This window comes from Tupaia chinensis, unplaced genomic scaffold (assembly GCF_000334495.1).
Source record: "Tupaia chinensis unplaced genomic scaffold, TupChi_1.0 Scaffold000484_1, whole genome shotgun sequence".
NCBI classification, from domain to species: Eukaryota; Metazoa; Chordata; class Mammalia; order Scandentia; family Tupaiidae; genus Tupaia; species Tupaia belangeri.
Genome location: NW_006159996.1, coordinates 981,970 through 1,005,038, shown reverse-complemented (window position 1 = coordinate 1,005,038; position 23,069 = coordinate 981,970). Strand labels below are relative to the sequence as shown.

The window sequence follows — 23,069 nt, the reverse complement described above, 5'->3', positions numbered from 1 at the left end:
CCTTTCCTGGAATATAAGGAGAGACGTGCTCTAAGGGGCACAGGGGCTTCTGCAGTCTGTTTCCCAGGCCCCCACCTACCCCATCCCCTGACGTCCGCCCTTTCACCAACACCATTTAGGGAGATGGGGATGCCAGTCTATGCCCTGGGCACTGGGTTCTCTCTCTCTCTTTCTCTCTCTCTCTCTCTCCTCCTCCTCTCTCCCCCACCTCCCTCCCCATCTCTCAGCAACTCTCCAAACTTTGTTCTTGATGACCACACCCCAGGCTGCATCTTCCCTGCAGTCAGGGGCCTGGCAGGGCAGGCAGAGCACAGGTTCTGGGCCCTTACAGTGGAGGCTCCTGCGCTGTGCTCATGACGTGACGGAAGAAGGCTCTGCCATACCCAGCGCCAACCTCGGGATCTGGCTGCTCTCCCTGCCCTGCAGGATCTCAGGGTCCAAATATGCCCTGACTGCTGCTGCCTGGGCCCCTTCAGCCCCAGCCCCCTCTCCCTGGGGTCAGGTGACATCAACAAGGACAGCACTCCGGGGACAGGTCAAGGTGGAGGAGAGGCTTATGTTGGAGCCCCTCTGCTTCCCCGAGGGCCAGTGCCTGCTCGCCAGGCAGGCAAGGTGGTCCCAACAGGAACCCCATGGAGCTCAGAGCTGCCCTCCCCACTAGCAGAGGACAGGAAGGAGCAGGCAGGGGTGGGGGGTAGCCAGATGTCTTGGGTGGGGGGCCCCGCAGTGTCCCTTGGACGGGAGTTGGGTGGGGGGCCTGGCCAGGGAGCAGAGGCTCCTACCAGACCTTGGAGAAGAGTGAGAGGGGATTCTAGTTAACAACTTTTTTTTTTTAAAGCAGCCCAAGCCTAGGGCCCTAGCAAGGTGCCAAAGCTGCCCCATTCCCATGGCATCTAGGCAAAGGCCACCAAAGTACTGATGGAGACTCAGAGGCATTTGCCCTCCCACACACACACACACAGAGACAAGGTCAGATTCAGCACTTCTCGGCCCTCCTGCCTCTTCTCAGCCACAGCCTTGCCTGGGAGCGTGCACCTGGTGAGGAGACCTGGGCGCTGAAAGAACACTCCACCTAACGGCATGTGGACGAGTGCCAGGCCTCCACCTCACTCCCCCCGGGCGCAGGAGTAGCGTGGCCTCCTCAGCCAGGCAGACCATGGCTCTTGCCCCTGCTGGCCCCCTTGGCTGCCTTCGTCCCCAGTCCCCTTTTCACCTGACCATCCCCTTCCTGCCCTCCCCCATCCCGAACCTCAGGGGACAGTCTCAACAGCCACGGCAGGTCCTCAGGGCATCCTCAGTCCATGCCTAGCCCTGCGCCCTTCTGCTCCTTCTGCCTCTAGAAGGCCACCACGTTAGCGTTACAGACCCTGGGGAGCACTGGCCTGGAAAATGCTCCGAGCTCTTCGGAGAGGTCTACTAGAAACTCTTAAGGTCCTGGAATACCTCACAGGAGAGCCCAACCCTGTGCCTCTGCTTCTTTGCTTCCCCCCACACACAGACCGGACTTCTCTCTCCTGGCCCCTCAGCCCCTTTGTCACTGTGACCACCCCTGGTTAAAGACAGTTAAGGGCAGGCACCGAGGCTAAGGTGGGCCATGGGGGCCAGGGCTCCATGATACAGTTCAGAGTGGAGAAGGGAGTGGCAAGATATGTGGGCGCCCAGAGGGCCTTGCCTACCCAGCTACACCCCTCAGACCTCTAGGTCCTGCCTGGCTATATCTGAGAGGAACAGAGGGCAGCGGCCTGAGCCATTGCGAAGACCGTGCTGTTTCCTGTCTCCACCAGGGCAACTGGGCTTCACAACTTAGAGCTTGAACTTGGTCCCTAGAGCCACCACTTCCCCATCTCAACCCCCAAGTCAGCCCCAGCCAGGGCTCCTGGAACCAACTTCCCTGACTCCCTTTGTCAGCCCTCCCGGAGAGGGACATCCCTGGCGGGGACTGCGATCAAGACAGCAGGTCCTCGAGAGCTGTGCTGGAGAAGGGCAGGGGGAGGGGGGCAGGGCAGAACCCAGAGGCCATTCTGGGGGTGGGTGAGCTGGGAGGGAAGGGGGGCAAGCCTCTCAGGGTTCCTGATGACACCTGAATGGAATAAAAAGGAAAGAACTTAGGAAATGGAACTCACGTCTTACCATTTGTGCTGTTTGTTTACTTTTTATTTTGATTTTTTTGCATTTCCGCTTAGCTTGGATAATGAAACTACACTGGTCAGTTTCATTCCAGTTTCTCTAAAAATCAGTTTTCCTTCCTGGTTTTCTTACACTTGTTGTTGTGTATCGGTTCAGAGCCCTGCAGGGGATGTTGGAAGGCAGGCACACTCCGTCCCTCCTGTTTTTCTGAATTCAGTGCCAAAAGCAACAGTGCCACTGATACCGAATTTTGTTTAAAAGAACACTTAGGAGGATTTGAAAATGGGGGTCCAAATCCAGGTGACTGTCTCCTGTCTGGGTCAGACAGGAGCCTCTGCACTTCCTCTCGCTGCTTTCTCCTCTTCTCTCGTGTGTTTGCAGAGCACGGTTGGTGCGTGACTCTTGGGGACTGGTTCAGGGGATGATGACAGAACAAGACTCTCTTTCCAGCCCTGTGCACATACCAGCGGCATGCCTCCTGCCATCAGCCCATCCTTCCCATCTGTCTGCTCCTGCCCCAGCCCTGGCCCTGCGATTTCCCATCCTACCCATCTGCCTGCTCATCCAAACCACCTTTCCACCCCATCCCTCATGGACTCACAGCCCCTTCACTCCCTCCAGTGCCCGGGCACACCTTCATCCTTCATCCTTCCCACCCCCGGGTGAGGGCAGCACACATGGCATTATCCCCAGGCTACCAAAAGGAGAAACTGAGGCCCAGGAGGTGGGGTGGGGAAAGGGGAAGGCAGAGGTGCTGGCCTCTCTGTCACCCCAGATGCAGCCCGTGGGCTTTCCTCTCTGCCCCTCTTGCCCTGCTCTTCTCCAGCCCTGGCTACAGAGCTTCCTGGAGTCATAGCTGATGACTTGGTGGGAAGGGCTGGGAAGGCTTTCCTGCTGCTCCTTCTAATCTGTCTTCTGTGCCTCTGGAATTCAGAGGGTCAATCCCCGTTTGAGTGGGAGCCGCCAGCCAGCCGCCCACACTGAGTTCATCAGCATCTCCCAACCTGGTTGGTAGCTAATGCACCCCACACCCTGTTACCCTGGTCTTGAATGCAGGCTAGAGAGGCCGTAGACCCAACCAACCCCCAGAGCCTTCTCTAGGGAAGCCCCAGCCCCCTGGATGTAGTTTATCCTCAACAAGCAGGACTAGGGAGAGAAATAGGAGTGTCCAGGAGCCCCCTGAAGGAGCTAGCACCCAATATACAGCACTGCTGACCGTCTGGCCCACGGCCTGCACTGTGCCTACCCCAGGGGCCTTTTCTTTTGTTCATCCAGTGGGGATCACACTTTCTCAAGGCAGAAAGGTTTGGACCATAACTGCATAACTCCAGGGGGACACATTTATGTCGTAGACCAAGTCAGTGGTGCCACCTGGAGTTGTGCAGCACAGTGGCCTTGAAAGAGAGGAGGATGTAGTCAGCGTAGTCCAGGCTGGGTATGGAACCACAGACGCAGGGATGCATCTAGTTATTATTGGTCTCCAAGTTGTGGGACAGCAGCCCCGTTTGTCAGCAATAGGAATACATTTCCCCTTTGTCGTCTCCTGTCCTCAGTATGGAACCACAGACGCAGGGATGCATCTAGTTATTATTGGTCTCCAAGTTGTGGGACAGCAGCCCCGTTTGTCAGCAATAGGAATACATTTCCCCTTTGTCGTCTCCTGTCCTCAGTATGGAACCACAGACGCAGGGATGCATCTAGTTATTATTGGTCTCCAAGTTGTGGGACAGCAGCCCCGTTTGTCAGCAATAGGAATACATTTCCCCTTTGTCGTCTCCTGCCCTGGCACTCCCCCACTCCGTTACACAGAGACACACACGCACATGCACGCACACATTCCAGCATACGCATACAGTTTTCTCTGCCTCCAAGAGCTGTGCTGACCTCAGACATTGGACACGGTGAAATCTATCTCTTCATTGTTCCTTTGTGGATTCCCAGAGTCATTTTGGCAACGTGTAGATCTTTATCGTTCCCCACCCCCACCAAGGTTCTTCTGTTTGAAAAATCACTTCTCTCCCTCTGGTCCCCTCCCAAGCGGACACAGTTTCTAGGAGCTGAGGAGGAAGAGCTGAACCTGGCTGTGGTTGGTTGGAAAGCCTTAGCCTTGGCCTCTATTTTCCTGGGCTGGGATGGTCAGGAGCAAGTGCCAGGGATCAGAGAAGGACATACTGACAGGGGGCCTCCTCCTCCAAGCCACCCTGTTCAACAGGATAAGCATAGATCTTTGTCATGTATTCAACCTCCCACCAACCCCACGGCCAAGTATACCTGCACACACACTCTCACCACTCTAAGCCCAGACTCCTACCTCCTGAGGGAGGCCCAGAGAAACTCCAGTTCTCTGCTCACCCACTGCTCCCATTCCACACCCTCTAGATTTGAGGCCTCAAGGTTTTCCTAAGTATCTGTCACAGGCAATGGCAACCACCCACTGCAAGCCCAAGGGACTGGGCGTACACTAGACCTGCCACCAGGGAGGACGCACTTACCTCCTGAGGAAGTTTAGGTTTAGTGATGTTACTGAGGGGACACTGGTGAGAAGTTTATGTAATTTCCTGAAGAAGCAGCACAGGCAATATAGTCCAAAAGCCCCATCTCTGAGTAGGGAGCTATCAGCTAGGGGTCAGTCTAACCCTGTCCTTAGCTTCGCCTTAGGTATCTGGCCTTGCCGGGTTCAGAAGAGAGTACAGGGCTGGGCATGTCTCCCAGAAGTATGCAAGATGGAGACTTGCTTCAGGGGAGCTATGGCCACCAGAGAGCAGAAGGAAGTGTACCTTGGGGGTCAGGACAGGATCAGGATGATGAGAGTGGGTGGAGCTTGTGAGCAGTAGGGCAGGCAAGACAAGAAGGAGACCAGGCAGCGGGTCACAGGCAAGTGCAGGGTGTCCCAGGCTGGCTGCCAGTAGGCCCCGAGGAGGAACAGGCTTCCAGGGTTCCCCAGGGAGCCTGCTGCAGCCCCCACTGTGATTCTCACCATCTGGGACCAGATCCCCCAAGCCCGGCATCAGGAAGGCCAGCTCTGGGATGCTGGTAACCCCAGCTCCACTCAGTGTCCCCTTTCCCAGTTAAGCCTTCTGCAAACCGTGTTCTAGAAGAGTCCCTTGAAAAAAATGATTTCTGTGGCCAAATAAATTTGGGATATACTGACAATTTCAGCTATTTCTTCCTATAAAACTTTCACATGCTACTTAAGTACATTGCATGCCTGTTAGGAGCCCGGGAGATGGGTTGCCTAAACTTATCTGGCCACAGAACCCTCTTTGAGAGACCAGATAAAACATCTCTTTTGCCCTGGACACACAGTCTGGAAACAGCATTCCAGGGTTCTCCTTTGAGCTTTCTGGAGGCCGTTTTGCGGGTGAGAAAACCTGCCCAGGACCCGGGAAGAACCCTTCAGTAGGGCCTGGGAGGAAGGAGTGGCTCCCAAGACCTGGGTATTCTTCAGGCTCTTAACACCTGCCTGCTGGCTCCCTGGCACCAAGGGGCTACAGTTCTGGCTTCCCGGGGTACCAGGCGGGTAAGAAGGAAGGTCACAACCATAAGTTGGACAGCTAGTCAGTAACCCCCATCATCCCTCCCCCACTTCCCCAAATCATCCTCTTCCCCACCCCACCCTGCCTCCCACCACCCATGGAGCCACACACAGAGAGATTTGTAAGGAGATTTCAGAGCCCTCCACCCAGCCCCAACTCCAGCCCCTTCAGCGACAAGTGTGACCCCAGTGCCCGACTTGGTTTTTCTCATTCATCACTGTGCACTTTGATTTCTAACCTGAGCCTCGCGGATGATGCCAGTTTGTTCTGTGATTTTTCCCCTTTTCCTTCTCCAGATGTCCAAACGGATTCTTCGGACAGAGATGTTTGGAGAAACTGCCTTTGCGATTGTACATGCCAGATCCTAAGCAAAGTATGTTTGAAGATACAAACACAAGTCCCTGCTCCTTAGAAAGCTTCCGGGTGCAGTCCCCCCCGATGTAGGGCATAGGGCCAGGGGTGTTGGTTGTTTTGATCTTTGGCTGTTTTGTTTTGTTTCTCTTTTCTTTTTTGTATTTTGGTTTGTTAGTTCTTTTGTTTTGTTTTGTTTTGTTTTGCTTTGTTTTTCATTTTTGGCCTAATCCTTGGGTTTAAAGTTCAGGGCTGCAGGTAAGGGGCAGAGTGGCAAGGCCAGTACAAATGGTAACGGTGGCAAGGAGCCCGGCTGGCACTGGCAGGAGCCTGTGCCGGGGTGTGGCGATACCTGTGTCTTGCTATCCTGGCTCTCTCTTTCTGGTTTTCTTTCTTTTGGTAGGTGTCCTGTGGGATACACCGGGGACAGGTGTCAGCAGTTCGCAATGGTCAACTTCTCCAGTATGTCTCTTTCTTCTATTTCTTCTCTTCCCTGGTGACTGACAGTCCCCCCCTGTGGGAGGGGTGGGGCCTTGCTGAGCAAGATCAGAGGTGAAGCAGGGGTGTCCTGGGCTCCTCTCAGTCCTCAGCGCTCCCTGGAAGCCTGTGCAGAGGAGCCTGATACACCCCCGGAACCCCTCCTTCCATCCATGGGCTGTTCGCTGGGCACATTAATACTCAATTCTCTCTGCAGCCACTGGGGCCATGCTCAGGCCCCTTCCCCACTTCTGGGGTCAGGCAGCCTGGCCAGAATGGGGAGCGCCCTCACCTGCCTCTGGAGGCTATTCAAGGGTATCAGGCTGCTGATAGGGTCCTGCAATGAGTGTGTGCGTGTCTGTGTCAGCATGTTTGAGAGGGAGGGAAAAACATTCTCAGAGCCTGTCATCCCATCTAGCCAGAGTTGGCTTGTTTGGGGGTTTGGGGACGGAGTGAGGAAAGAGGGAGCTGAGGGAGTGCAGGATGCCACAGACATTTATGTGGCTAGAGAATGGGGTGGTGTGGGGTTCTACAGAGGTGAAAAAACAGAGGTAATGAGGAATCAGGGGATAATGGATGTCTCTATCCAGGCTATCTCTAGTCTGAATTCCTATCCAGGATTCTATTCCCTTATTTTCTTATAGTTCTGAGGTTGGAGCTTTCTGGCTTACACAATTATTGGTGGGGGGTGGGGGGAAGCCCTGAAGCCATGATTATGGAGTGCTTTATTTGGGTCTAGGAGCAGTTCCTTCATACACCACCAGGTGGAGTTGGAACCGAACAAAAAGCCACCGGTGGACCAGCATCTCCGTTTGGAGTCCCATGGTCTGTTAGCCTGCAAGACCTGTCCCTGTCAGTCATCCCATCCTGCTGGCAGACTAGGCCCTGCTCCCACCTCCTTCTCTCCAAGGAGGATATAGCTGAGTCCTGTGAGGAGTTAGGAGCCAGAATATTTTGATGGGACCTGGATGTTGGGAGGTAGAACCTGGATGTTGGGACCCAGGGGGCCATTTAGGTAGTCCTTGGAGAAAAGGGGTCTGGGACTCAGGATGGAGAAATGAGCCTTCCCAGCCCTCCTCAGACCACAACACAAAAGCCTGGAAAATTACTCCTCATCCAACCAAGTAGGGTGTAGGCATGAGGGCTGACCAGCCCAGATGGCCATCTTAATAGAATACTGGAGGCAGTGCTTTCTCCAGGCCCTTCCAGTTGGGGGCCAGGGAGGAAGGCTGTGAGGATAAGGGCAGAGCCTATGGGCAGAACATGTGGCCCAAAAGAATTCTCTAGAACCCAGACTTTGGAAGAATTTCAGAATCATATCCAGTCCTGTATGTAGGGTTAGAGGGGCTTCAGGAGGAGGCAGGACATCCAGGCAGAGCCATGTACAAGGAGAGAGGCAGTGGGGGTCATATTCTTTCCACCCTTTGGCCAAGAGCCACTCTGGCTGCTGGGACCACTCAGGACCAGGAGTCCCAGGCTGTCCTGCATCAGAGTTGCAGAGCCAATGGAATTCAGGCTGCTGTCCAAGGCCTCTCTGCCAGCTGAGCCTCCTCAGCTTTCAGGTCAGATCTGCTAGGAGGGACAGCAGGACCCCGGGAGCCCAGAAAAGAGCCTGCAAATGCAGCCCCAGGCCTTCCTGCCTGTTGTCATCAGTATCATTACTGTCACTGTTGCAAGGATTCATGCTCTTCGAGCATTTTCTCAGGGAGCACTGCATGTGCTGCTCTGGTGAGTAATTACTGAAAGGTGGTATACAGTGCTATCTTGAGTGTTCAGGCTTCGGGTTCACGGAGACCTGAATAAAAGTGCCAGCTGCTAGCTTACTAGGTCTGGGGTCTCTTCTAACCTCTCTGAATTCAGTTTTTCATCTGTAAAATGGGAATGATAACATTTATGCCTACTGGGTTGCTGTGAGGATGAAATGAAGTGATGCTTATGGATGGCCACTGTCTTTAGAGTACAACCACAGCAGGTATGAGGGTGGGAAAGAGGAAAGTATCAGCCCCCCTAGAGGCAACTCCCTCCATATCCTGAGCAAAGGGTTAGACCTTCACACCCTGCCCAGGTAGCACGTAGACCAAATAACCCTTAGCAAAGGCCAGGGAGACCAAGCCTGTGGCCACAAGAGCACTTTGCACTTTCTTCTTCCACTGACAGCTCCTCCATCTTCAAGAGTCTTCATCCATCTGTATGGCCCTGTGTATGAATAAACAGACCCACATACCTGCATGCACACACATATACCAACACACAAAGACTCACGTGTGCATACATGTAAACACATGAGCATGTGCTCACACACCTGCACACATAAGCTAGCATACACTCACGTATTCGTACACATGCAAGCACAAGAGCAGATGCTCACACCGCACAGCCATCACTGCCTCCTTCTCCAGGCACCCTGTGACAGTGTTTCATGGGACATGCCCAGGACGAAGAATTTGCATATTGTCTAGTAAGCCTGACCTGCTCTGTTGGGAATCCAACATCAAGTTGCCGTGGTTACCAGTCAATATGTAAATCTCTGGCCAATAGGAGGTTCCTGTGACTCAGCATTGCCACCATATCCTGACTGACAGCCAGTGCACATGATGAGTGGGAACCTTTTCTTTGCTGGGCAGACATGACTGTAGGCCCCACAACCATGCTTCCCTACCTGGCTACTGACCAAGCCCTCCATGACCTCGCCAGTCATACCAGCCACCACTGGTCCACCCTAAATAGCACTGGCCTTTAACTCAAAGAAGAAGCCAGACGGGTGCTCCAAAAGCTTCCGCCAATATGATTTGGTTCCCAGAGGAGTGACAAGGAGGAAAACTCTTATAGGGCTCTAGGACCCCAGATGGTCATTGTCCTTGGGAATTATCAGTCAGGCCTTCCTGGAGACTAAATGGCCAGGAATAATCTTGTTCTGGTCCTGGGAGACCAGAGACATGGCCTCTAGTCTCCTGCCTCTTAATGTGCTGAGTGGCCTTGGGAAAGTGTCCGGGCACCACTCGGCCCCAGCTGCATCACCTAATACAACCCCTCTGAAAGCGGGGTCTGACCATCTCAATGAGCCCTGGACCCTAAGGTTCCAGATGCTGAGGTCAGGCGGGGCTCTTCCCTCTCAGGGGCACGTGGCTTGAGAGCCAAACGACGTGAGCCCTCTGGAGCTGCCTGGAGGATTCCTGGGCCACAGGATCAAAGGCTGTTGTCCCAAGGCCCCTGTGAGTTTGTCAAGTTTACACAGTTCACCCAGCACAGCTGACCAGCCTTGGGAGGCCCTGGAGAGGAGTGGATAGACTGTGTTAACAACCACTTTCTTCTACCTCCATGCAGTCAGAGGAAGACTGCAAAGAAATCAAGACTCCAAGTCACTCTCACCCTCAGGATTAATAGGGGTGCGCAGAAGGGCTCATTTTTTGGAAGGGCTAGAATTAACGCTTCATTGGTTTCTGCATGGAGCTGGGGGTCGAAGCCCCAGGATCTTCCTCAAGACTCTTTCTGTCAGAGCCACCTTGGTCCCTGGCTCAGAGCCACCTGCTCTCCTGCCCTTTTCCAAAATCAGAAGCCTCTGGAATCCCTACCAGGAAGCGACCGAGATCCAGGGGTGGAGACTGAGCAGGACTTCCCCTGCAGCAGGAGAGCAGCAGACACATTTCCCACCTGCTCTGGATTAGCGAAGCTGACCATGTCCATGGGAAAGTCGGAGAGCGAGCAAATCCAGACTGGCAGGAGCGGCCTGCCCCGTGCCGAGCCCCATGCTGCCCAGGCCTGTTTGTGTCTTCCCCTAACTGTGTACGGGCACTTTTGACAGACGAGAAAACAGAGACTGACTTACCCACATCCATGTAGCAAATCAGGGACAGAACTGAAACTTGAAGCCTGCAGGCAAGTGCTGGCTGCTACGTTAGAACCATAGGTGAGATTTTTTTAAAACCCTGTTGAGATTTCTGGGCTTCCACCAAGAGCTGGATTCCATTGGTCTGGAAGATTCGAAATGGTGGCCTGATTTACAAACCTCCTAGGAGCCCATGGTCAAGCCTGATCCTCACTTAATAGGTAAGAGACTGAGATCTATTGGGTCGTCAGAAACGTTGTGATGTATTTTTTATATTTTTCTATGCAAAACTGTGTCATGACTTTTCCGACAACCCAGTAGATGGCTTAGGTGTTTCTCAGTGTCAATACCAAATCAGTGGTCAAGCTGAGCCTTGAGCCAGAGCTCTGAAATCGCACATTCATAACCTGATCCCACTTCCAAGCCTATAATTTCCCCACCGCATGAGGAGCTCAGAGATCCCACAAGTGAACCCACCTGTCTCTGAGTTAGCCTTCTAAGTAGTGAGATCAGCCTCAGGCACCGTGGCCCAGCCCCAGTAGGCTTCTAGGGTGTCGGGGTATCAAGTGTAGAGGTGACCTGCTGCCTGGAGCCCCCTCCTCTCCCTGCCCCTGCTCCCTACAGACTTTGAGACCCCACGCCCAGGCTCCTGGTAGATGGGCAGGCCTGGGGAGTAGGCAGGGACATGGGGCCAGTCTGGGAACTTCATATCCTCATTCTGAACCGAAGAAATGGCCCCCATCCATAAGCGAGCCTATGGCTGGGCATGCTGTCTCCAGGAGGGCTTGAGAGTACTGCAGGCCTGCCACTGGGTGGGGGAGGGGAGAAGGGAGACTCCTTGCTCCCCACCACCCTTTCCTCTCAGGGCATGTTTGCCAACTGACCTCACGCCTCTGCCTCCCCTCAGGTACTAACCCACGGCTCATCTCTAAAGAACCTGCCCTGCCTGCCGACGCTAACATTTCCTCTCTCTACCGGTCTTGGGGCTCTTGAGGACTAGGTGCCAGGGAAGGAGCTCAGGGGGCCGGGAGGGACATAACTAACCTGCTTTCACCTCACAGGCTGGCTGCCCGGTGTCTGAAGAGTCCTGACCAACGTTTCTCTCTCTCTCTCTCTCCCATCCCCTCCCATTTCTCTCTTTCTCTCTCTGCCTCCTCCTCCACCCCTTCCCTTTCTGACCCCCTCTTGTGCACTGCCAGAACACCTTGGATTTGAATTAAAGGGTACGGAACCTCTATGTATCTCTCAGCGCCATCCACACAGCCCCTCTCCACAGCCTCTGGCACCATGTGGCTGAATGTTTGGTTTCCTTTTCAAAAGACAGAAAAGGGATGATTCCAAACAGCTCCCCTGGACCTACCCAAATATCCTGTCATAAACTATGTTGATTTGGGGAGGCAAGAGAAGCTCGCCAATAGCAGGGTGCCTGCTGGGGGTGCCTCCTGAGCTGTGGGCAGCCCAGGAAGTCAGATAGAGACAGGCTCCATATTGAACATGGCCGCCCGAAGAACTAGTATCTGGAAACCACAGAAGCCCGGGTTGGAGAGTTGTGCAGAGAGGCATCTCTTTCCATGTGACTTTAATCCTCTTTCTTTTTTCCATTTCCATCCATTTCCATTGCTTTTTGCTCTATACCAGGCTGGTAGCTGATAACTCCTCATTTGTCTCTGCCCCTGCCCTGCGTCTGTCTGCCAAGCTTTGCCATCTGCTTGAGGCTGTCACTCCGTTCATGAGCTGTCCCCGCGATGGGACCTGTGTGCATCTTTGGGCAAGACCAGCAAGGGTCTGGGTTGGACTGGCCTCTGATGCTACCCTTCCCCCAGTTCAGAATCTTACCTGCCCCTGCCCCCTGCCATTTATGTGCAACTGCCTTCTGGCCCCTGGAAGACCCCTCCAGGGGTGTTCCATGTTTCCAGCTCTCTGGCTTTGGGCTGAGAGGCTGTACCCCAGCACAACTGTCCAGACTTGAGCACTACAACAGGAGCCATGTGGGGTTGAAGCTTCTGTGGGGCGGGCCCTCAGATGAAGTGCAGAGTCTGCAGTGATGTAGGGACTGTTCTTGTGGCGGGTTTGGGGAGGCCTTAGTTCCCCTATCAGGCGAACCCTATCAGCTATTCTCTAAGTGCCCCCCATCCATAGGCGAGCCTATGGCTGGGCATGCTGTCTCCAGGAGGGCTTGAGAGTACTGCAGGCCTGCCACTGGGTGGGGGAGGGGAGAAGGGAGACTCCTTGCTCCCCACCACCCTTTCCTCTCAGGGCATGTTTGCCAACTGACCTCACGCCTCTGCCTCCCCTCAGGTACTAACCCACGGCTCATCTCTAAAGAACCTGCCCTGCCTGCCGACGCTAACATTTCCTCTCTCTACCGGTCTTGGGGCTCTTGAGGACTAGGTGCCAGGGAAGGAGCTCAGGGGGCCGGGAGGGACATAACTAACCTGCTTTCACCTCACAGGCTGGCTGCCCGGTGTCTGAAGAGTCCTGACCAACGTTTCTCTCTCTCTCTCTCTCCCATCCCCTCCCATTTCTCTCTTTCTCTCTCTGCCTCCTCCTCCACCCCTTCCCTTTCTGACCCCCTCTTGTGCACTGCCAGAACACCTTGGATTTGAATTAAAGGGTACGGAACCTCTATGTATCTCTCAGCGCCATCCACACAGCCCCTCTCCACAGCCTCTGGCACCATGTGGCTGAATGTTTGGTTTCCTTTTCAAAAGACAGAAAAGGGATGATTCCAAACAGCTCCCCTGGACCTACCCAAATATCCTGTCATAAACTATGTTGATTTGGGGAGGCAAGAGAAGCTCGCCAATAGCAGGGTGCCTGCTGGGGGTGCCTCCTGAGCTGTGGGCAGCCCAGGAAGTCAGATAGAGACAGGCTCCATATTGAACATGGCCGCCCGAAGAACTAGTATCTGGAAACCACAGAAGCCCGGGTTGGAGAGTTGTGCAGAGAGGCATCTCTTTCCATGTGACTTTAATCCTCTTTCTTTTTTCCATTTCCATCCATTTCCATTGCTTTTTGCTCTATACCAGGCTGGTAGCTGATAACTCCTCATTTGTCTCTGCCCCTGCCCTGCGTCTGTCTGCCAAGCTTTGCCATCTGCTTGAGGCTGTCACTCCGTTCATGAGCTGTCCCCGCGATGGGACCTGTGTGCATCTTTGGGCAAGACCAGCAAGGGTCTGGGTTGGACTGGCCTCTGATGCTACCCTTCCCCCAGTTCAGAATCTTACCTGCCCCTGCCCCCTGCCATTTATGTGCAACTGCCTTCTGGCCCCTGGAAGACCCCTCCAGGGGTGTTCCATGTTTCCAGCTCTCTGGCTTTGGGCTGAGAGGCTGTACCCCAGCACAACTGTCCAGACTTGAGCACTACAACAGGAGCCATGTGGGGTTGAAGCTTCTGTGGGGCGGGCCCTCAGATGAAGTGCAGAGTCTGCAGTGATGTAGGGACTGTTCTTGTGGCGGGTTTGGGGAGGCCTTAGTTCCCCTATCAGGCGAACCCTATCAGCTATTCTCTGTGGAAGACAGAACTCATAGTCGATATAAGTGAGTGGGTCTGCCTGTATCTGCTGACTGCGATGGGGTGGGGAGGAGAGGGGTTGCGCCTGTGTGGGCTGTGACTGTGGGAGGGTGCACAGGACTACAGGACTGAATCTTCAGGTCTGTGTGTGTGTGGGTGTTGCAGGAGTGAGAATCCACGTGCCTCGTTAGGTCCCTCAGGGCAGGGTGTGAGTGCTCGGAGTGGGCAGTGGAATCTTCGTGTTAAGGGTGGACCTTGCGCAGTTGGACCTGAGTGTGTGGAGGGCAGTGTGAGTGTAAGCAGACGTGTGTCCATGTCTGCGTATCCCTCACTCACCAAGTTGCCAAGTATCTACCCAACACCAGCACTGACCAGACACACAGCGTGCCTGCCCTCCTGGCGCTCACATTTGCAGATGAGACAGCACGCTAACAGGACCGACACCAAGGGGCAATAAATGTTATACAGAAAACTCAATGAGGCGGTGGGATGGTGCCTGGGGGGAATGGAGAGCTGCTATAGCCAAGAGGTCAGGAGAGGCTTGTCTGCTCAAGAGACATCTAGGCCAAAGCCTGATGCAAAGTTGCCCCCCTCGCCAACACCCAGAGGAGCCTTGAAGGTGGGGGACGTAGCAAGTATAGGGGTGTTGTGATTGGAACAGGCTTGCCTTGATCATGGACAGAAAGACCACCAGAGATTGCAAAGCACAGCAGACACGGGGAGAGAACCACATGTGAGATCCCAAAAGAAGGCTGAGACCAGATAGTCTGGGGGCTCGGAGGCCATGCGGAGGCTCCGGTTTTATTCAGACTGCTGTGGGAAGCCATCACAAGTCTCTAAGCTGGGGAGTAAAGTGACCCACTTTGTGGCTGTAAGTAAATGTTGCTCTGGGTGAACAGTAACCTGGCCGGGGGTGGGGTGGGAGGAGCAGAAGTAGAAAGTCCCATCGGAAGGTGCCATCTCAGGTGAGGGGTGGCACGATGCTGGACTAAGGTGGCAGCAGTCGTCAAACCCAAGACCACGTTGGAAGGTAGAACTGAGAGGAAGAGCAGATGGACAGCGGAGCCGATGGCAGGCTGGATCAGCTGTCAGGGTAGATGGGAAGAAAGGGGATGATCAGGATGGCCCCACGGTCCGGAGCCCGAGCAACAGGAAATGTGCTCCTGGGAGACGGGAGTAGCAGGCAGGTATGGAAAGAGGGCGGGGATTCCCTGATTCCGTTTGGCCATGGCTGTGGCATGAGCTAGTCAAGCCCAGGGAGAAGTCGGGGCAGGAGATAGAAACATACAGATGGCATTTAAAGTCTCTGGCTGAGTGAGCTCAGTAAAGGAGAGAAGGCAGGTAAAGAAACACAAGGAAGCCTCCAAGCCCTGGCCTTTCCCTCCCAGTCCACGGAGAAGAGAAGGAAACAGCCCAATAGAGCAGGAGCCCGGGAGAGGACGACCGTTCAAGAGTCCAGGGGCAGGGGAGGGAAGGAGTCAGCTGGGAGGGGGGCCGATGACCACAGGACTTGGCCCCCTGAGCAGGATGGTCTCAGGAAGGCGCAGTCCTCAACTAGCGAGAACTGAGGAGGAATGGAAGGTGAGAACTGGAGGCAGGGCTGCAGCCAGAGCCCAGCAACAGGAGTTGAGGTGGCGGTCTGGCTGTTTAGGGCTCCCCCTGGTTGTGTGTCAGTGGGCATGAGTGTGCATGCAGGTGTGCATGGGTGTGCATGGACCTCTGTGAAGGGTCTGAGTCAGGTAGGCGTAACTGTAAATGTGTGTGTGTCTGGAGGGTTTGGTGTGCTGGTTGTGGCCGGTGTGTATACCTTTGCCACAGAGATACCACAGGCCCCAGAAGTCAGGAACGTTTCCCAGGGCCCCACTGAGGCACTGAGGGCCAGCCTCCACTTCTTCCTGCGCTGGGAGGAGGGGCACTGTGGAGGCCAGCCAGCAGGGGCAGCGGGCCGGGGTGGGCAGCCTTGATTGGCGAGTGCTGTCACCTTTTCCTTTTCTTCGTCCTGGCTTTCTTGGCTTCAGAAGGGGAGGGGTGGCCCCCAAACAATAGAGGGTAGTCAGGCCTTTCTCAGGGCTTCCAGCCTAACTCAGCTCCTTAGAAAGTGTGGGAACTGTTCCTTGCTCACAGGGCCACCCTCTATGTAGAAATGGGAGGGCTGGAGTGAGCCAGGGCCACTATCATGACCAGCCTCGAGGGATAACAAAGGCCTTCATCCCCAGGCCCTCTTCTAGGCCTGGCTGGCTCTGTCCCTGCTCCTGTCCTTGGCAGCCCTCCTTAATCCAGCCTTGGTCTGACATACTATCACCAGCCCAGAACAAGCCACCCTCTGCCCTCTCAAAGAAGCTGAGGTGGCTGGGCCAGGGTCTCCATGCACTGCCACGAAGAACCCCCCCCTCCCCGCCCCAAGTACTCCCAGGTCCTTAGCAGCCATCAGGCCACAGTGGAGCAGGGCAGGGTTGCTGGCCAGGCTGAGTTTCCCTCCCCTGCCCTGAGCCGTTGGGAGCCTGCCTCTACTTCATCCCGTCCCATCCCTGCTTTCCACTCAGGCATGGGGCTCGGGAGGATGAACTCAGGGGTGGTGCATGTGGCTAGATCCACAGATGGGTGGGAATTGGAGGCAGTGCAATCCAGGAGCTAGTAGGAGGGAAGGCACTGGCTGGGAGGGAAGGGATGGAAGTTGCTGGACAGAGCCTGAGCTGCAGGGGGCTGAGGCTCAGGGGGCAGGGTCTATACCACCGTCCTGTCAGGGTCTGCTGCACACCCTGCCCCTCACGTCTGCTGTGCCTCTGCAGAAGCCGAGGAGCTGTACCAGAAGAGGGTCCTGACTATCACCGGCATCTGCGTTGCTCTGCTGGTCGTGGGCATCGTCTGCGTGGTCGCCTACTGCAAGACCAAGTGAGTGGCAGGCAGGCCGGGCTGGGTGGGGCCAAGCCTAGGAGGGGCCTCCAAGACTTTCTGTGAGGACGAGTTCTCCTTCTTCACCCCACTGTGCCTGGTCTCAGCCCCTCACACCCCCTACACCCCATCTGCCCCTTCAGGGGCCTTTGCAGTGCGGGGCGGCGGGAGGTAAAGGTCCAAAGGGCTAGGCCAAGCAGCAGGGCCAGAGATCAGAGGTCAGGAGGCCCCAGAGGACATGAGCACAGGCTTTGGAAGAAGACAGATCCGTGTTCAAACTCAACCTTGCGACTTCCTGTGTAACCTTAAGCACATTGATGAGCCCGTCCGAGTCCTCATGGTAACGATTCTATTGTGGATCTCAGAGGGTACCTCGAGAGCATGCACTGACCCCACAGGCTCCTGAGCTAGTGCCCCAGCAAGTCGGCAGTGCTAGGGAGCAGGGGTAAAAGCGCAGACTGTGCCTGGTCTCAGCCCCTCACACCCCCTACACCCCAACTGCCCCTTCAGGGGCCTTTGCAGTGCGGGGCGGCGGGAGGTAAAGGTCCAAAGGGCTAGGCCAAGCAGCAGGGCCAGAGATCAGAGGTCAGGAGGCCCCAGAGGACATGAGCACAGGCTTTGGAAGAAGACAGATCCGTGTTCAAACTCAACCTTGCGACTTCCTGTGTAACCTTAAGCAAGCACATTGATGAGCCCGTCCGAGTCCTCATGGTAACGATTCTATTGTGGATCTCAGAGGGTACCTCGAGAGCATGCACTGACCCCACAGGCTCCTGAGCTAGTGCCCCAGCAAGTCGGCAGTGCTAGGGAGCAGGGGTAAAAGCGCAGAGAAAGAAAGAGGCCCCAAAAGGCACAGCCTGCCACCACCTGGAAGCAGCAGAGACAAGAGCACAGGAAAGGTGGGACTGGGTTCCTCTGGGCAGAGAGAGGGGGCAGAATCTTGGAGAATCGTAGATGAAGGGAGCTGGGCCATTTGGGCTAAAAGACAATCCCAGATGAGGGTTGACTGTGTTTTTGGAGCCCAGACTAGTTGGAGCAAAGGGCTAGGGTCAGGGGGAAAGGGGGCATGAGTCTGAAGGTGGCACTATCAGGCTTGAATGCCAAACCAGAAATTCTGGGCTTATCCTGCAGACGATGGTTTTAGAATGATATGATGCAGAAGAATGGCAGGTTTGTCATACTTGTCCACACCTAGAGTCATAGTGTGGGCATAGCAATCCTTGTAGGGGCTGAGTCCCTGAATTTGGGCTCCTACTCCCCCTGTCTGTGGGAGCTGAGGCCCTGCTGGCCTTGTCATGGGTCCAGGATCAGAAGACTGGAGGGGAAGGAGGAGGAAGACATGGGGCTCAGGTGCCCAGAGGAGACTGGGCCAAGAGGAAAATCCGAGTCCAACAGCTGGGGGAGGAGCAACCCTTTTTCCTGCATACACTGCACTTACTCGTGTTTTCAACAAACATTCATTCAGGCCTGCTGGACGCCCCAGCCCATGGGCAGTGCTCAGAGCAATACGTCTTAGTGTCATGGGGCATGTTTTAGGGGCATTTAACCTTGGCTGGAGGGCAGGAAAGGTTTCCCTTGGGAAGCAGCATTTAGGCTTGTACCTGAGAGGTGAGCAGGTGAAGAGGCAGAGAAGGGATTCCAGGTGAATGGACTCAAGAGTGTGAAGGAGAGAGGCCAGAGAGGGCTGCACGGTGGAGCATCAGAAACCAGCTGCAGTGGGAAGGGGAAGCCTGGTGGGCAGCGCAGCGAAAGGTAGGGCTGGGAGGAAACCAGGCCCTGACGGCCAGCAGATTTCTTGCACATTCCATATGTGCCAGCGTAAAGTGGCTATGGCACAGGCTCTGCCTAGCCATAGCGCCCTTGTTTGTTTTCTTCATGGCACTTTAGTAAAAGCATCTAGTTCATTTGTTTATGTGTTTATCAGCTCCCTCCCCAACTGGCCTGTAGGCCCCCGAGGACAACCTCCGTGTCCTTCCTCTCTGCTCCAAAACAGTGTCTGGCATGCAGTAAAAACTCAGTAAACACCAAGTGAATGATCACCGGCGGGATGGAGCCGGCACCACACAATACCGTTTTATGTACTTTAGTTGCCACCAGTCTTTGAATGGGTCAGTGAAGGCCCTGCTGTGCAGCTGAGGAGGGTGAGAGACTTGCCAGGGTCATGAGAGCTAGAAGGCAGTGCGGCTCATCTCTCAGTGCAGCCAAAGCTCCCAGCCATGACGCTCGGGTCCTGCAGGATTCAGAGGGTGGCGATGGTGTGGGGGCAGACTGGAGGGGTCCTAGCTGACGGCAGAAGAGCAGTAGCCACAGCAGTCCAGGGCCAAGGTCAGAGGAGCATCCCTGGAGGGACAGCCAGGGAAATTCACCTGCTGCTGGCAGGGACATACTGGGCTGACCCGCCCTCCCCCTGTGCAGAAAGCAGCGGAAGCAGATGCACAACCACCTCCGGCAGAACATGTGCCCAGCCCACCAGAACCGGAGCTTGGCCAACGGGCCCAGCCACCCCCGGCTGGACCCTGAGGAGATCCAGATGGCAGATGTAAGTGTTGTGCCCGAGCCCCTCTGGGCCACCGCTGGCCACCCCATCCTCACACCCCCTGCAAGGATGGGCCAGGGCCGCAGCCAGCCCATTCTATGATCAGCCTAGCCTGCGACTGCCCCACCAGGATGGCAGGACTCACTTTACCCACCTTCGTAAAGAAAAGTAGGGGGTCGATTTGCAGGGACCATCACTCTGACAACAACATCACTTCCCATCCAGTGCCCCCCGCCCCCCGCACCCTGGAGCTTAGTGCTCCTCACCTCTCTACCCCAACAAGAAAGAGGGCTGCCCTGGTCCCCCATCACTACTAACTCCAGCTCAACTCTGTCTGTTCCAGTATATCTCCAAGAACGTGCCAGCCACAGACCACGTCATCCGGAGGGAAACTGAGACCACATTCTCTGGGAGCCACTCCTGTTCTCCTTCTCACCACTGCTCCACAGCCACACCCACGTCCAGCCACAGGTGGGCACCAGCAAGGCTACCCAACTCGTAGAGCCCCGTGCTTTATCTGGCATACAGAGCCTCCTCAGTCACGTGCCCAGGCCTGTCTGGCACCCTCTCCTGCATTGCCGCATGAATCACAGTCCACCTTAGCTTTCTGTCCAGAATTGGGGAGGCCTGTCCACACAAGCACAAAGGCTCACATGTCTCAAGAAACAGCACAGATAGCCTCTGCCTTTTCTGGGGAGCAGCACAGCGCAGTCCAGGCCCCTGAATTTTGACTACCGGGGCTGGGCTCCTGAGATAGGCGGCTACGCACCATGGCGGGCAAGGTTCCAGGCAAGAGCTCTGGGACAAGGCTGGGGAGAAGCTGGTTGTAAGGAGGAAAGGAAGGGGCCTCTGCACATCACAGCTCACACACATCTGTGGAACCACAGCTCTTCTCCCAACCCTGGGGTTGGACATTTGTGCTACTCCACATCAGCCCAGAGTAGAGCAGGGCAGTGAGCTGAGGGCACTCGAGATGAGGTGAAAATCCTGGGGGGTGCTGGCCACAGGCCTACACCAGCTGGGCCACCCTGCCCTTCCTGACCTCCTGCCTTGCTCCCACCTGGCTTTCCCAGACACGAGAGCCACACGTGGAGCCTGGAACGTTCTGAGAGCCTGACATCCGACTCCCAGTCAGGCATCATGCTGTCTTCAGTGGGCACCAGCAAGTGCAACAGCCCAGCATGCGTGGAGGCCCGGGCACGGCGAGCAGCAGCCTACAGCCTGGAGGAGCGGCGCAGGGCCACCGTGCCTCCCTACCATGACTCCGTAGACTCCCTGCGTGACTCTCCACACAGTGAGAGGTCAGTTCCTCCCCATGACTTGTGCCCTGCCTTGGCCAGAGGGCTGGCACCACGGACCCAAGGCTGACCCTTAGAGCATCTCAGAGACCCTCCAAAACTTCCTCTTTAAGATGAGAAAACAAATACCAGAAAGGCGAAATGGTCTGCTCGGGGCCATCAGCATGTTAACGATAGACTGGGAACGTAGCTAGGTCAGTGGCCCTGGTGTGGGATGACTATCTCGTTTAATTGCTCTAGTGGACACTTCTCAGAGTAGACGGGGTTGCTATTAATAACTGTATTGGAACATCAGAACAAACAGCGGCTGTCGCGGATAGTCGGGACACAAGCTCGTTCTGTCCAGGCATCACCTAGAGGCCCCATGTCCCAGCAGGAACAGGGAGACACCAAAATCAAGTAGGCTGGAGAATGGGAGGGGAGGCTGTTCTTAAAAAGACTGACCAATGCAGGCTGAACATGAGCCAAGAGTGACCACGGGTCCTGGCAGTATCGGCGCAAGGCTCCCCCAGTTCAAGGACTTGCTGGGTTCCTAGGCAGTGCATGCAATAAGAGCCCGGAGATGCCTCTTCTTTTCTGACTGCAAAACAAGAGTCACAGAAGCAGCCCCCCATTTTGCTCAGCCCTTGAGTGGCCCTCGGCAAGCTAGGTACATGGGAGGAGAGGAGAGGAAGGCAGACAGTACTAGGAGCTCCAGGCCAGACAGAAAGGAGAGGAGCAGGTGTTCTCCCAGTCCCCACTCAGCCTACTCCACATCCCCTGGAGCTGGGCCGGCCTGCCTAGGATCCGGAGAGAGTCACCTGACTCCCGCTCCTGAAGAGCTCCCAGCCAGAGACCAATCACTGATGCTCACAGCAGCCTGCAGAAAGCACAGGACAGCACACAGGGCCCACAAACTCAGTCTGACTGCGGACTTGGGAAGTAGCCAGGTTTTCCAAGACCAGCCTTGCCCTGCCCAGCCCCACCACCTGCAGGCTGACCACCTGTGTGTTCTCTCAGCTGTAGAACAGGGAGAACACATCTGTTATGCATGGTTCTTGGGAAGGCCGCCTGGGACACTGTGCACAGAGCTGTGTGCCTCCTGCCTGTAGCAGAGGACTCCTTAACGGGTGGTAGGAAGGTGAGAGGTAGAGAGATGGGGAAGGGAAGCATGGCAGGCATGGAGAACAACTTCAGCTCTTTCAACAGAGGCCCTTAAGAACATGGGGGTTGAGTGAGGAGCAGGGTAGGCCGTGGGCAGCAGCGAAGCTGGACCTGCAGGCAAGCCACTGCTGGAGAGATGGACTAGGGCCTTGGGCTTCTAGAATGGGGAGCCTGGGCGATTAAGCAGGAAAGGCCTCCGTAGGCAGAGCTGAGACTTTAACATTACTCTGGGACCTGCACAGAGGGAAGCAGGCACAACCAGAGAGCACAGCTGTCCCGACAGGGTAGGTGTGTCCCAGGAAAGGGGGAATCAGTAGGAGTTGCCAGTTGGTTAGAGCTGCCTGTGGGAGAAGGAAGAGTGGGGTCAGGTGGTTCAGAAAGAACGAAACAGGCACTCTCCCGACAGCAGTGAGAAGAGAGCCTGGAAGTAAGAGGGCTCTGTCCTGAGGTGGACAATGGTGGGCAGGAGTCCAATGGCTGGCTCACCAAGGGATGTGGAGAATGAAAAGGGCCCAGGGTCCAGGCCCCAGACTGGGAGATGTTAGCAAAGGCAAACTTCTAAAGGAACCTAGGGTCTTTATGCAAGTAGAGACACCTCAGTGAGGCCTGGGCACCTGTCATTCCTGGCTGAGGACCCTGCCTGAGGTGTGAGCAGTCACTTCCTTGAAACATCTTTTGACTTCAAGATAAGGACAAGTCCCCTCACTGAAGCCATCAAGCCATGGGATGAATTCCCTGCAGGCCCAGTCAGTCCAGGCTACAGAAGTATCTGAATGGGGACTCGTGTCTTCTGGAACTGGGCAAGATGAGTCCTGGTTCCTGCCTGGCCTCCATTCAAATCCCAGCTCTGCCACTTCCTGGCTGTGTGAGCCTTGAATAAGGCACTGAAATGTTCTGGGTCCCAGTTTCCTGAATGTAGAATGGGACAAATGTTAAGGGCCTTAATTACTCTATGAGGTGAGCCCCAACCTGAGCCTGACCCAGTGACGGTGGGCAATCACACAGCAAATAACTGTTGATAGAGGCTTGCCACAGGTGATGCTCGGCGCCAGAATGTCCCGCTGCTACATTTCTGGGAGTGTCCCAGTGAGATGGAATGAACAGCATGGTCATCCCCACTTATCAGATTGAGAAACTGAGGCTCCAAGAGGTGAAGGAAATTGCATAACATCACTGAGGATTACACCATCACTTTTGCAGGCGGGATCCTGGGCAAGGGTACTCTGGGTCCGGTGTCCACCACTCCCATATTTCCCCACCCCTCTCCCTGCAGGTACGTGTCGGCCCTGACAACGCCAGCGCGCCTCTCTCCCGTGGACTTCCACTATTCACTGGCCACGCAGGTGCCGACTTTCGAGATCACGTCCCC

The 23,069-nt window shown here is 55.4% G+C and overlaps 1 protein-coding gene across 1 annotated transcript in view; it reads left to right on the top strand.

Annotated features, from left to right (window-relative positions):
- The window catches only part of NRG2 (neuregulin 2), a 67,455-nt gene that overhangs the window by 38,903 nt on the left and 5,483 nt on the right, over window positions 1-23,069 (top strand). The window contains exons 6-12 of the mRNA XM_006156234.3: window positions 6,418-6,476; window positions 11,517-11,540; window positions 16,621-16,723; window positions 19,139-19,262; window positions 19,603-19,730; window positions 20,333-20,560; window positions 22,974-23,063. Of these exons, the coding sequence (XP_006156296.2) occupies window positions 6,418-6,476; window positions 11,517-11,540; window positions 16,621-16,723; window positions 19,139-19,262; window positions 19,603-19,730; window positions 20,333-20,560; window positions 22,974-23,063 (756 nt within the window). The remainder of the gene's footprint in view (window positions 1-6,417; window positions 6,477-11,516; window positions 11,541-16,620; window positions 16,724-19,138; window positions 19,263-19,602; window positions 19,731-20,332; window positions 20,561-22,973; window positions 23,064-23,069) is intronic.